A 15,344-nucleotide genomic window follows, 5' to 3' on the forward strand; every position below is an offset into this window, starting at 1 on the left:
CAACAACAATACAAAACATTTATATACAATACCTCAGAGGGTTATGCTTACCAGTGACAAGCGAAATTCCGTGATAGTCCAAGACGGAAATTTTGTCTCGTTTAGTGCTGCCACCTGCAGGTCACCATAAAACATAGCGTCCGTACCATGAGGCCAGTAATGGTCACATTTTTCCTGGAATCAAAATGTATATGTTCGAGGTCAATCTAAGGTCAGTACAAGATCTTTAGACAATTTAAACATAAGTCAATACAAGATCAGTTCAAAATTGTCAAGGTATACACAAAATAATCCTTAGGTTAATACTCAAATGTGGGCACAAAGTGAATACATGGATTATTATGACATATAATGATTTGTCTGTCTATAGCTCACCTGCTAAGTGAAATATTTTGTAAAACACATTTGTATCTGTAACCCTGGTAAATACTAGCCGCAATATACTGCTCGGCTAGAGAGATCTTCTCTAGCTCGACCGGTTGAGCGTAAGACTAGTTAGCCAGAGGTCTTGGGTTCAATCCCTAGCGGAGGCATTAATTTAGATTTAATTAATCATGTGCTCTGTTACATATCAAAACAAGATATATCCTTACCCTGCCTTTCTCTACACACTTTGTCAACATGACAATATTACGCGAATTCTGTTCCCAAATCATTCTCCAGAAGTCGTCCCGTGTAGATGGTAAAGCTCCTTGGGTCACAATATATTCACGTCTGGAGTTGAAACCCTACAATCCAAAAATCCAGCAATATAGGAAACATATGATGTTATAAGGTATTAATAGTTAGCAGTCAAACTAACCTTAAAATCAAATATATAAGTTGTCAGAAAAAAATGGTCCACTTCAAAATCTGATATTTTGATAGATGGGAAGTGTCAAAACTACATTAGTGTATTTGTTACATAAAATCCACTACATACAGGCATATAGTTGGCGTTGATGTAGTCGGAGCCTTCCTCATCATCTGTGGGGAGAAGCTTCACGCGCGAGTGATCATACGGCAGAATGTTTGTAAATCGGTTCTTTCCTCGGTTTTCTGGTAGTTCAGCTGCTGAGCATGGCTGTTCTCGCCCAATCTCTTTCAGGTCCTAAATGGACAATTAAACCACAGTTAGTACATTATGTACACAGAGAAAGGATTGTATACATTAAAGAAAATAACATCTTTATATATGAATTATGTAATAGGTGTAATGCATACAACATAACAAATACAAAACCCATTATACAGGTGTTTTGTCTTTTTGGAACTTGCCAGTGATACTACTGGAGGGGCCAATGGTAGAAGTATAGAGTCTAGAAGTTAAGATATAGCTACCCAGAACACATATAGAGACTTGTGAGGGAAGGGAAATAACCTGTACACAACCTACTACAAAATGGGGGGGGAAATTTATGGAAAATAAATTTTATGTTGTTATTTCAGAGATGACATTAAACATGAATTCCACAAAGACTTACTTCAAACTGTTCTGCATACTTGAAATCTGAGTCTGCTGACATGGCTATGATGTGGTTGCTGAAATCAGCAATAGTGATGGGGTGACTGTTGGGAGAAAATGAAAATCAATTTTTACCTCAAATCAAATTTGTTATACATAATCATACAAGTCGGATAGAATCTAATTTAATTATATGCTTTTTAAATGTAGTTTTTTCTCTCTTTATCTTTAACACATTCGTTTTTGTTTAAAACTTATCTATTCTACAATAAATCGGTGTATTATTAAGTTCTAATCCTACATACCTTTTCTTGTTTTTGCGGAGAGATGACCGAGGTGTCATACTGAGTCTCTGTGAGTGTCGTTCCTTGTACATGTTACTGCGGCGGTCGCGCACACGTCGGAAGACGATGAAGACAATGATGAAGATGATGACCAGTAGAATTGTAGCCACTACCCCACCAATGATTCCTCCTACATTATTCTCCTCAATGATCTGACCTGAGGATCACAAAAAGTTATATAGATACCACTGACTGCATCACCTATAACAAACACACTGGGTGGTGCTTAAGCATTACATGTCCCCTATTGCTCCCCCCACTACACTTTTAAATTAGTAACATTGAACATGGCCTTGACCCAAAACTCCAACTTGTCCGAGATATCATGGTCCTTTGTATTTATGTGAAGTTTGATCAAAATCCCTCAAGAAATGAAGCTGCTAGAGTGCTGACAATTGAATTTCTATAAAAAGTAACAGTAACCTTGACCTTTACCCACATGAATTTGTCCAACATATTACGATTATGGTCCTTTGTGTTAATTGTGAAGTTTGATAAAAATCCCTCAGGGAATAAGGCTGGTAGAGCACTGACAATGATTTTCTAAAAATAGTAACAGTGACCTAACCAGACAACTCGAACTTGTCTGAGATATCATGATCCTTTGTATTTGTGTGAAATTTGATCAAAATCTCTCTAGGAATGAAGGCACTAGAGTGCTTTATCACTGAATATTTTACTTGTATGAGTGTTTTTGTTTTTTTTCCAATTATGAAGGCAGGCATACATTTATTGACTGTTATCTGTAAGTGATGGTTTTTATCAGTGTAAATAACAGAAATTACTACAGCTTCATTAATGTTAAAATGTGTATACTTACTGGTTAAGAAGGGTTTGGAGTAATTAGTGTCTGTGTAGCCCCCTTCAGTGTATCCTCGAAGTTTGACGTAATATTTTGTCTGTGGTTGTAGAGGCCCGTTACAATACGACCGTGAATAACAATTGGACTCTGTACCAATCTCAAACACCTTGTAGTCCATGACGACACTCCTCTTGTGCAGACGAAACATGCCATTGCATGTGGAAGTCTCCTCAAAGAAGGAGGAACAATTAGCAATGGCCTGGTATGCCTTAATACTGGGGTCGACTTGGGCGGCTTTCCATCCTGGGAGAGTGGCGTGTGTGTTGGTATACTGCTCAGCTGTATCGGTAGCAACTATCACTGTGTAGTTAATAATATTTCCATATTTCGAAGAGAACGGATTTGGGAAATGGACTATAATTGTAGACGGAGTCACGGTGGCAATACCTTTGTCAGTAACACCTTTAGGTATAGAGTTGGCAGCATCCACAATTGGAGGGGCTGTAAAACAGAAAATCAATCATATTAATTCATGTCCACAAGTGTTAAGTTTGAACAATCAGTACACTGTCATATACAGTAGTGCATTTATTGTTTCAGTACCGTTTCTATAAGTTACACTTTATATTTCTGTATTTTTGTCATGTATGGAAAAAATATGACTTGGCTAAAATTAGATACATTTTGGTATCCTGCTTTTGGCTCCAGGTGACAAACATAATTGAATTGGTGGAAGGAAAAAAAAGAACACTTCAGAAATTTGATTCTTGTGACCTTGACAGTGTGTCAACTAAGTTAATTCATTTGACTCCAGAACAACTTGATAACCCTTCATACCAGTCCTTCTTAACTTCCTTACTTATAATACGGACAAAGTTCACTGCTGTTTTGGCAGATTTTATACAGAAAATGACTGCAGAGCTCACCATAACAAAGTAATGCCAGGGGGAAAATGTCTGTCAGACATAAAAGCTCACACTGCCACTTGACATCCCCAAAACACAGTTTGGTGAGGATCACATCAGCAGTTCCTGATATTTGCTAAGTTCAATGCATTCGGGATGGGACTGACATATAGGTAACACTATATGTCCCCCCATTTTATGACGAGCAATAAAAATCACCATCCAAGAGAGAATAAAAACTTACGATAAGTCCTTAGTGTAATGTTGTACATTGCTGCCAATCCCACGGTGACTGTCTTTGCATAAACCTGTAATACCACAACACCAATATAGGTTATCTACGTAATCAAACAATTAACTTCTGTTAACGTCTGTACAGAGTATTATAATAAATCACTAACATTACAATTTTAAAATATGTAAATTATACATCTGCTTTTTACAGGTTCAACATTCTAATAAATGGAAGAGGAAATCTAAATATTATTAGAAAGATATTATCTGACGTATACATTATTGTATTTGTGAGTGACTTATGACATATACATTATTGTTTTTGTGAGTGACTTATGACGTATACATTATTGTATTTGTGAGTGACTGATGACGTATACATTATTGTATTTGTGAGTGACTGATGACGTATACATTATTGTAATTTGTGAGTGACTTATGATGTATAAATTATTATATTTGTGAGTGACTTATGACGTATACATTATTGTAATTTGTGATTGACTGATAACCTATACATTATTGTTTTTGTGAGTGACTGATGACGTATACATTATTGTTTTTGTGAGTGACTTATAACGTATACATTATTGTAATTTGTGATTGACTTATGACGTATACATTATTGTTTTTGTGAGTGACTGATGACGTATACATTATTGTTTTTGTGAGTGACTGATGACATATACATTATTGTTTTTGTGAGTGACTGATAACCTATACATTATTGTATTTGTGAGTGACTGATGACATATACATTATTGTTTTTGTGAGTGACTTATAACGTATACATTTTTGTATTTGTGAGTGACTTATGACGTATACATTATTGTATTTGTGAGTGACTTATGACGTATACATTATTGTATTTGTGAGTGACTGATGACGTATACATTATTGTATTTGTGAGTGACTTATGACGTATACATTATTGTATTTGTGAGTGACTTATGACGTATACATTATTGTATTTGTGAGTGACTTATGACGTATACATTATTGTATTTGTGAGTGACTTATGACGTATACATTATTGTATTTGTGAGTGACTTATGACGTATACATTATTGTATTTGTGAGTGACTTATGACGTATACATTATTGTAATTTGTGATTGTCTGATAACCTATACATTATTGTAATTTGCGAGTGACTAACCGTGAAGAAGTAGGTGTGACCAGCCAGAAGGTTGGTGAAGTTCATATTGTATACACTCTGGTACTGTAGACTCCCAGCCAGGGTCAGGTTTCGGCTACCACCAGTCCCGCCAAGCTGTCAATGATAACAAGGAATCCATTCATAGGGTTTAGTATTATAAAAACTAGAAATTGTTTGTAATGCCCCTGCCATCTCCTGCTTTGAAGGATATAGCAGTATTAAGATATATATCCAAAGATGTTCAAGCTTTTTGTTTCATATCATTTATGAGCAGGTTTACATCTAATCCCACAAGGAGCATGTCTGTATGGAATATGCATAGATAACTAAAAGATTATAGTAAATTTTGTCATAAATCTGTCCATAATCCTTATAAAAATACAATTAATAAAAGCTTTGATTGAACAGGTACAATTTTGTTTGGCTATGAACCACTCACCTGACTTGTGTAAGTCACTAAGTAGGCCGAGATAATGCCGTTAGGCACTAAAGGTGGCCTCCATGTCAGGTTGACTGTCAAGGGGGATGACTCCACCGCCTTCAGGTCCCGGACTTCAGAAGGTGCTACAATAACAAGAAAATACTCCATTTAATAGTCAAACTTTGATTAGAGCCACTCTATATGCTAAAAGCGATTTCAAAATACCTTAACTAACATCTGAATAGAAGAGCTGTGTTGATACGATTTATAGATGATTTTACAATAGTGGAACAAAATGATACTGTAGTAAGCGACCCTGGCAGATGGTCGAAATGTACAGTGTGTACATATGTAATTGGAGTTATCTTCAATGACATGTTTTTACTGACACTGAAGCCTTTTTAATCTGTTAAGTCTATTTGTTACCATATTTATTCCAGCAGTCAGTAAGCACATGCCTAGTATCAAGCTGAACTCAACCCATATCTACTGCTGTTTGGTAAAATATCCAACAAATGCATTTTTTTTAGCCTTGTAGATGATCCCGTTCCATGACCTTCAGTCACGATTTGATGTGTTGGCCCCCTGGCTTATAAAACAGGATAAATACGGTCTGTCAACAGTCTGACATAACCAACCTGTACTCCTCACAGTCACGGTGAATATAAACATCCAGTAAACAATAATATACATTATTTACTTCCCTTGTAAGTAAAGTACATGTAATTATGTATTAAGCCTGGAACCTAGTATTTGTATTTTAGTTACACAAGAACCTCAAACCCAATTTGAACTTATTTTTTAAAGGGTTATCATATGTACAGCCTGAGCATGCCCTTACACACTTACCATTACATAAACCATACAGATCTGAAAAGTACAGGTGACCTTTAGTTGACCTTGTTAAAGTTACTATGTCAAGGTCATTCAGGACAATACAGAGTACAATTTATTGTTATTGGACAACTGCTGTAGTTAAGGTTGGATGTTTATTATTACAGAAAAAACATTGTACTACCGTACTGAACTACTGTAACAGTCCAAGTACTATGATCATATATTACCAAAATGACAAAGTATGTGTTATCGTAGTTAGCTGAAAAGAAGAAGTAAATGCATTGATCTTATAATGGGAACAAAAATGTCGCATCATCTTTTCAGTCTGGACACTCAGTAGAGCAATATTTTCAAAAGCAAATTTTCTATTGATGAACATTTATAAATCAATACTTATGGATTAATTGATATTATATATAATCTTCTTCACATTTACTACCATTAGTAAGACATTTAGGGGTTATCATCTGATTGTTTAGTTGGTTCTACATAATTATACACTACAGTGTATACTGATCTATAAAGTTAGTAAAATCTTGTACAATGCTTTATCCCACTAGTCACCAAGGCCAATCACTGATCTCGTTTTCCACTTCCAGTTACATACCGGGTATATTCCTCTCAAATCAGTAAAAAACAAGAGATCCCAGAGGGATCTTGGCGCCCACCATTGAATGTTCTTCATAGGTTCCATGTCAGATTGATCTTTTCTCTACTTTTCTCTTCTTCTAAGTCTTACTAATCTGTGTAAATTCAGAAGAAACCTCTAGTACTTTTCAAACAAGGGAAACCTATATATAAAATTTAAGATTTAGGCACCAAGGGGAACCTATGTATATGGAATTTGAGAAAGATTCCTTCAGTACTTTCTGAGAAATAGCGATAACAAACTTCAATTGTCAAAATCCAAGATGGCTGCCTGTCGGCCATGTTGTTTTCCGATTGGTCTCAAAATGCAATATGCATAACTAGGCACGAAGGGGAACCTACATATGAAATTTCAGGAAGATCCCTTCAGTGCTTTCTGAGAATTAGCGATAACAAACTTCAATTGTCAAAATCCAAGATGACTGCCTGTCGGCCATGTTGTTTTCTGATTGGTCTCAAAATGCAATATGCATAACTAGGCACCAAGGGAAACCTACATATGAAATTTGAGAATGATCCCTTCAGTACTTTTTCAGAAATAGCGATAACAAACTTCAATTGTCAAAATCCAAGATGGCTGCCTGTCGGCCATGTTGTTTTCCGATTGGTCTCAAAATGCAATATGCATAACTAGGCACCAAGGGGAACCTACATATGAAATTTCAGGAAGATCCCTTCAATGCTTTCTGAGAATTAGCGATAACAAACTTCAATTGTCAAAATCCAAGATGACTGCCTGTCGGCCATGTTGTTTTCTGATTGGTCTCAAAATGCAATATGCATAACTAGGCACCAAGGGAAACCTACATATGAAATTTGAGAATGATCCCTTCAGTACTTTCTCAGAAATAGCGATAACAAACTTCAATGGTCAAAATCCAAGATGGCTGTCTGTCGGCCATGTTGTTTTCCGATCAATCCCAAAATGCAATATGCATAACTAAGCACCAAGGGAAACCAACATATGAAATTTGAGAAAGATCCCTTTAGTACTTTCTCAGAAATAGCGATAACAAACTTCAATGGTCAAAATCCAAGATGGCCGCCTGTCGGCCATGTTGTTTTCCGATCGATCCCAAAATGCAATATGCATAACTAGGCACCAAGGGAAACCAACATATGAAATTTGAGAAAGATCCCTTCAGTACTTTCTCAGAAATAGCGATAACAAACTTCAATGGTCAAAATCCAAGATGGCTGCCTGTCGGCCATGTTGTTTTCCGATCGGTCCCAAAATGCAATATGCATAACTAGGCACCAAGGGAAACCAACATATGAAATTTGAGAAAGATCCCTTCAGTACTTTCTCAGAAATAGCGATAACAAACTTCAATGGTCAAAATCCAAGATGGCTGCCTGTCGGCCATGTTGTTTTCCGATCGGTCCCAAAATGCAATATGCATAACTAGGCACCAAGGGAAACCTACATATGAAATTTGAGAAAGATCCCTTTAGTACTTTCTCAGAAATAGCGATAACAAACTTCAATGGTCAAAATCCAAGATGGCCGCCTGTCGGCCATGTTGTTTTTCGATCGATCCCAAAATGCAATATGCATAACTAGGCACCAAGGGAAACCAACATATGAAATTTGAGAAAGATCCCTTCAGTACTTTCTCAGAAATAGCGATAACAAACTTCAATGGTCAAAATCCAAGATGGCTGCCTGTCGGCCATGTTGTTTTCCGATCGGTCCCAAAATGCAATATGCATAACTAGGCACCAAGGGAAACCAACATATGAAATTTGAGAAAGATCCCTTCAGTACTTTCTCAGAAATAGCGATAACAAACTTCAATGGTCAAAATCCAAGATGGCTGCCTGTCGGCCATGTTGTTTTCCGATCGGTCCCAAAATGCAATATGCATAACTAGGCACCAAGGGAAACCTACATATGAAATTTGAGAAAGATCCCTTCAGTACTTTCTGAGGATTAGCGATAACAAGAATTGTTTACGGACGGACGGACGGACGGACGGACGACGGACCACGGACGCAGGGCGATTTGAATAGCCCACCATCTGATGATGGTGGGCTAAAAACTCTTAATGATGGTAATGACAAAATCTATATACATTGTATTCAGCTTAAAATAAATACCTAATGGCTAATAATATTAAATATTTATCCAATGTATGTAAATCAATAAATGTATCATTAAGGTTATATCCTGCCATATAAAGGTACAGAACTCTTATATCTTAGAGTTATCTCCCTTACATAGTGCATCAATGTCCGAGCCCCACTCGATTTGCACTCTTCTCCTTCTAGAATATATCTTCCGGTCACTCGATTTGTAGCTCCTCTGCTTCTGGAAGATCTTCTACCTCCTCCGTCTCGAGGCTGGAAGATTTATCTTCCAAGATGGCGGCGACCATGTTTTAAGTGTGTGAGTGATGAGTTTCACTAGAGAAGGATTTATGACACATACATGCACGTGTTTGTGTCAAAGTGTTTGAGAAAACTTAAAAATTTGTTTATTTTGGGTTATATTCTCCCAGTTTACTCGATTTACATATAACTGCAACATCAGTATAAGTATTCATTGTATCTAGTTTACCTACCAGCTTCATTAGTCGTGATCCTGGGAAATACAGAATTCTGTTTGATCCCTGCAATGGCCACCACTTGGAAGTTATACATTGTGAAGGGCAATAAATTATCAAACGTAACAGAGTGTCTATCTGATGTCACGGCCAGACTGTGAATCCCACATGGATCTTTGTCACGAAAACACACCACCATGAAGCTATCCACGTGACCTTCAGGCTTGTGGATTGTGAGAGTTATTTCTGATGATGTTTTCGACTGCGTAACATGAGGCTGATTTGGCACTGTGGATAGACAGATACACATTTCAAACTGATATGTACTAATGATAATAATAAAATACATTGTGAAATAAACTCTGTCACACAGATCTCATGAATTAGTACTGCCTGGAGCAAGCAGACTTCTCCTCAATGACTTAATATACAACCATGATGGGATCAGATATAATCACATCCAATTCAGAAATGACGTTTAACATGATGGATTTTGAGAGTTTTCCATCAGACGAAAATAAACAATAAATTATGGCAGATCCTGGTGATCAAATTTGTGTATTAATTGTTCTCCTCCTGAGTTTGAGTCATAGACTTTGTGTTGATTTCCTGGGCTTATTGTAAGATATATTATCATTATAGGATGGTTACTGAAGTAACTGTCCACATCTATATACTGTTATACCCCTACAGAGGTTCCAGATCATACCTGTCTGTATATAGATATAAAGTGGGTCGCTGGTCTGATCTTCAGCTACACTGACCACCTTCACACCGTAAACTGTTCCTCCTGATAAACCAGGAAACATGACACTTCTGTCCGTGTCCAGTCTGTCCTTCTGTACGGCTGGCCATCCACTCTCATTGGTCAAGTAGAAAACATAATGATCAAAGTAGTTTGATGTGTTTGTGTACTGAACAGTAATCTTGTCAGTTGCATTTGCACCTTCTGTGAGTAACGTCAAGCATTCAGGTTCTGTAGAGAAAAGAAAAATTTATCTATGATTGTTTGTAAAATAATACCCTATCAGTAAATTAGTGAGCACCAATATATACACAAATAAGTTTTGCCTCACAAACAAAGACTTCATTTGCTCTCATATGCTTCATTATATTTATTCAGTTTAAAATTTTCAAGATATTTTTTATATCCCAAAGCAGGAAATTTCAATAAAGTAAGCATTTCGAAGTGCACTTATATAGATTAGATGTAGAATAATCTGTATATTACTTCCAGTTCACTGCAGTAAAAACAAAATCTTTCAGGTATACAGTGGATATGAATGCCACTACTGAGTTAAACCAGAGTCCAACTTACTGAGGGTAGAGTTCCTTAGGACTTCCCCAGAGTAAACATCACTTGTACTACTTTTCAATGTGACCTTGTAAGTTTCCCCAGAGGTCAAATTTCCCAGAACAAGGTCAAGGCTTTCTACCGTGTCGTTTGGTTGTGGAATGGTCATTGTTTGAACAAAGCTTGAACGGTAACTCTGATAATCAAGCTTGTACTCCTCAATATAGTTCACACTTCTGTTATACGACCAAGATAGTGACAGTGTGTTCTCGGTTGTCAAGGACGTATTGATCAGCAAATCAGTAGGTTCCAGAGGAGCTACGTAAAAAATGGAAAAATAAACAGCAGATTATCATCAAACTGTTTCTTAATTAACCACTCATGCTTAACTTATGCATATTACCCTCCAATCTATCTATGAAATGTTACACGCTAGAACATTTCTTATTTGATGGTAAAAATTATATGCTAATATTTTATGAGTGACATCTAACTTTTAATTTAAAGTCACTGCTTTCCAACAGTTGCAATTTTTTGCTGGATCCAAGCAACTTTGATCCATGGAAATAATGAAAAGACCAAGTTTTTATATTAATCTTGTTTTCTTAGTATTATTCATTCTTAAAAATAGCAAATGAACAGAACACTCGAAAAATTAATTTAATACTTACGAATCTGCACAGAGACATTTCTATGAGGGCTCATTTCTCCATAACTTCCAGCGATGACTAACATGTCATAGTGTTCCCCTGGGAACAGTCCAGTCACCAGCAGCTCTGTAGTATTGGACAATGTCTGCTTCCAGCTTGGATTTACCCCCGCAATTGTTCCCCGGTACAAAACATAGTAGTGATCCTGAGTACTTTCTGGGTCAGGTGTCCACCTGAGTTTTACATCTCTGCCAATCAGGACGGCCATGACTGTCAGAACAGGCTTGGGTTCTGTAACAGGAAATGGTAAGATCTATTAAAATTTCCATCATCTTAACATTACACACTATGTGTATAATTTAGAACATTATTTTTAACAGCAAGCATTTAATATCAGAAAACATTAGTTATCTAAAACTCTTTCTTTATCTTAAATCTATTTTAAAGTATTTTTTCCATTTGATACAAATGTATCAAAAACATGTAAATCTTTAAAAAATGTTTTCTATGCCAACTTCAATGCCACAGTTTGACTGTACAGTACTATAGCTACATTGAAACTCTTTATCAATAGTGACAGGTTTTTAATACTGGTATCAGATAAGTCATCATGACAAAAAAATATTCAGGATGTTTTATGGATAGGTTGTGATGTATACAGTAAATAGAAATAATGATAATCTTTAGTATACAAAAAAAAATTGTATATTGTAGTTATAGCCGGTAATTTTTGGTAGGATTCACATCGTTTTTAATATGGTAACAAATAGGCCACAAAATTTACCTTCTAATGTTGACAATTACATACATATATAATTATATAACAGCATATTGTGTTGAGATAAGGACTGCCCAAACATATAAACATCAGTGAGTCGGCATTACTACAGACCAATCATTCCAAACACTGTTACCATGGACTTGTAAATTCAGGGAATTTCTTGCCCCCAATTCATTATATCATATTTTGTGTATTTATTTCTTATGTAGATGATATGCTTGGGATCGCTCAAGCTCGGGGGTCTTCCCATCTGAAACAGTCTTAGCAGAGTCGCCTGCTTAGCTACCAACTGCTTACTCAGTGGCTTGAGGTCGCTCAAGCTAGGTATCTCTCCTTTCTATATTCAGTCATAGCTAGCTAAGCTTATGATCGCTCAAGCTTGGGGGTTGCATGCCCCAATAGTATCATCAGTATTTTAATTGTTTTAGGTGTATCTTTTTTAGTAGTGAGTCAAGTAGTTGTGTTGATGTAATTTAGTTGTAAGAATGAGCAGCCCCTAAGAATGCCAAAACATTTAATAATTAAAATGAGTCTGAACAAGTTATTAGTTCCATACAGATTATATGAAATGATGTATCTAACTACTAAACATATCTATATATAACAGAATTAAACCAGAGGACCTAGGGGACATAATGTTGATATTCAAATCAGAAATCTTTAAACAAAGAAAGGTACCTGATTATATTGGGAGAGTACATCGATCATTTTCAATAAATTTCTGTGAAAGCAGTTCAATTAAAACAAATTTAAATCATGACAGCCATATATTTAATTTCCTATTGGCTCCAAATGAACAAGAATAAGTTAAGACCATCCATTAATACATCAGTTTCATTCAATTAAGTGATGCAAAAGAAAACAAGATATCTGGCCCTACTGTAGAAAAAAGTTTCAATGTACGAAATATTTTCTCGCTTAATAGTGAGCTAAAATACAGCTATCAATATTAAAGTATTTGATAAACTCACTTGTAGTTTTAGATGCTGACTCCCAGGAACTATAGGCCGACAGGTTGCCACTGGTTTGAACGGCTCGGATAGACACTTGGTACATGTGTCCTGCGGACAAGTTGTACAGGGTCTCACTGTAGCCTAATTGTCCGTCAACATCAGGGATCTGTGGCAGGGAGGTATTCTCCACCTGGTATATTGTCTGGTAAACCACCTATACAACAAAATCATTTATATATACTATCTGTATATTGTCTGGTAAACCACCTATACAACAAAATCATTATATATACTATCTGTATATTGTCTGGTAAACCACCTATACAACAAAATCATTTTATATACTATCTGTATATTGTCTGGTAAACCACCTATACAACAAAATCATTACATATATACTATCTGTATTTTATTTCCTATTTATATAGAGGCGATTTTGAAAAAGCTATCAAGCATCTTTTAAGCTCCAAAATGAAGGTGAATGGCAATTTAAAACATAATAGGACAACGCACTGATATGTTATCTTTAGTCTTATCATTGATATTTATCTTCAAAGTCACATGGTGCAGAACCAGCAGATATAAAATTAATTAGTTTGTGTCTGATTTTTACTTTTGATCTCATGTTTGAGGATAGCTGTTTTAAACAGGCCGTGTGTCAGAGACTTGCCACTATGCGTACAAACTTAGCTCCAAATAGGTCTGTTGACATGTATCGGAGACCTGCCACTGTGCGTACAAACTTAGCTCCAAATAGGTCTGTTGGCGTGTGTCAGAGACCTGCCACTATGCGTACAAACTTAGCTCCAAATAGGTCTGTTGGTGTGTGTCAGAGACCTGCCACTATGCGTACAAACTTACCTCGAAATAGATCTGTTGGTGTGTGTCGGACACCTGCCACTCTGCGTATATACTTACCTCGAAATAGGTCTGTTGGCGTGTGTCGGAGACCTGCCACTGTGCATACAAACTTACCTCGCAATAGGACTGTTGACGTGTGTCGGAGACCTGCCACTGTGCGTATATACTTACCTCGAAATAGGACTGTTGGCGTGTGTCGGAGACCTGCCACTGTGCGTACAAACTTACCTCGAAATAGGACTGTTGACGTGTGTCGGAGACCTGCCACTGTACGTACAAACTTACCTCAAAATAGGACTGTTGATGTGTGTCGGAGACCTGCCACTCTGCGTATATACTTACCTCAAAATAGGACTGTTGGCGTGTGTCGGAGACCTGCCACTGTACGTACAAACTTACCTCAAAATAGGTCTGTTGACGTGTGTCGGAGACCTGCCACTGTGCGTACAAACTTACCTCAAAATAGGACTGTTGGTGTGTGTCGGAGACCTGCCACTGTACGTACAAACTTACCTCGAAATAGGACTGTTGGCGTTTGTCGGAGACCTGCCACTGTGCGTACAAACTTACCTCGAAATAGGACTGTTGGCGTGTGTCGGAGACCTGCCACTGTACGTACAAACTTACCTCGAAATAGGACTGTTGGCGTGTGTCGGAGACCTGCCACTGTGCGTACAGACTACTTGAGGCATGGGAGGACACATTGAGTGACTCCACTGGTAAAGGATCTGGAACACAAACAGATACTATGTTAATGATATCACAAGATAAAACTGGAAATCATCACTACAGCTTGATACATACATGGAGCTACCATCCCCAGACTAACATACAAGTGTATATTTATGAATGAATCATGATTGAACTGTAAACCTGTAAATTACAGAACTGACAAAAGTTATGATCATAAAGAATTTGCATAAATGTGTAAAACACTAAATTCATACAAGAATTTGTTTTTAATAAATATGACATCATATTACGTTATAATGACCTTTGTGACCCCAATGTCGTGAAATGTGACCTTTAAACTTAAACCTTGAAAAATCTAATCAGTTGTTACACTGTCTCAGTAGAACTTCATATACAATAATATAAACAATCTGTACAGACAAAATCTACTAACTGTATGATATAGATATATTTACTTGTTATAACGGCCACCTCTGCTTCGTCACTTCTGCTGTTGTTGACAAAGGTCTGGATGGAGATGTTGTATAGGGTACCAGGATTCAGACCATCAAAGCTGTGGTGGAGTTGGCCCTGGGTCCTGTTACAATAAAATTAACTATTAGGATAAATTGTAACACAACATTCTGAGTCTTGGTTTGTTTATGGCTTATTTTGTTTAACGTCCTATTAACAACAAGGGTCAATTAAGGATGTGTCGGGTTTTGGAGGTGGAGGAAATTCAGAGTACCCGCAGCGAAACCACTGGTATACAGTCAGTATCAGGCAACTGCCCC

The 15,344-nt window shown here is 36.8% G+C and overlaps 1 protein-coding gene across 3 annotated transcripts in view; it reads right to left on the reverse strand.

Annotated features, from left to right (window-relative positions):
• The window catches only part of LOC117327608 (tyrosine-protein phosphatase 10D-like), a 52,870-nt gene that overhangs the window by 14,912 nt on the left and 22,614 nt on the right, over positions 1 to 15,344 (reverse strand). For all 3 annotated transcript variants that reach the window (XM_033884665.1, XM_033884663.1, XM_033884664.1), the window contains exons 11-26: positions 15,027 to 15,148; positions 14,506 to 14,606; positions 13,036 to 13,231; positions 11,305 to 11,574; positions 10,658 to 10,951; positions 10,049 to 10,315; positions 9,358 to 9,627; positions 5,327 to 5,451; positions 4,888 to 5,001; positions 3,740 to 3,803; positions 2,609 to 3,091; positions 1,750 to 1,945; positions 1,464 to 1,548; positions 923 to 1,090; positions 594 to 728; positions 52 to 174 (exon numbers count right to left, since the gene is read on the reverse strand). In XM_033884665.1, coding sequence (XP_033740556.1) covers positions 52 to 174; positions 594 to 728; positions 923 to 1,090; positions 1,464 to 1,548; positions 1,750 to 1,945; positions 2,609 to 3,091; positions 3,740 to 3,803; positions 4,888 to 5,001; positions 5,327 to 5,451; positions 9,358 to 9,627; positions 10,049 to 10,315; positions 10,658 to 10,951; positions 11,305 to 11,574; positions 13,036 to 13,231; positions 14,506 to 14,606; positions 15,027 to 15,148 — 3,013 coding nt within the window. The remainder of the gene's footprint in view (positions 1 to 51; positions 175 to 593; positions 729 to 922; positions 1,091 to 1,463; positions 1,549 to 1,749; positions 1,946 to 2,608; positions 3,092 to 3,739; positions 3,804 to 4,887; positions 5,002 to 5,326; positions 5,452 to 9,357; positions 9,628 to 10,048; positions 10,316 to 10,657; positions 10,952 to 11,304; positions 11,575 to 13,035; positions 13,232 to 14,505; positions 14,607 to 15,026; positions 15,149 to 15,344) is intronic.

The sequence above is a fragment of the Pecten maximus genome, chromosome 5 (genome assembly GCF_902652985.1).
Source record: "Pecten maximus chromosome 5, xPecMax1.1, whole genome shotgun sequence".
Classification (NCBI taxonomy): domain Eukaryota; kingdom Metazoa; phylum Mollusca; class Bivalvia; order Pectinida; family Pectinidae; genus Pecten; species Pecten maximus.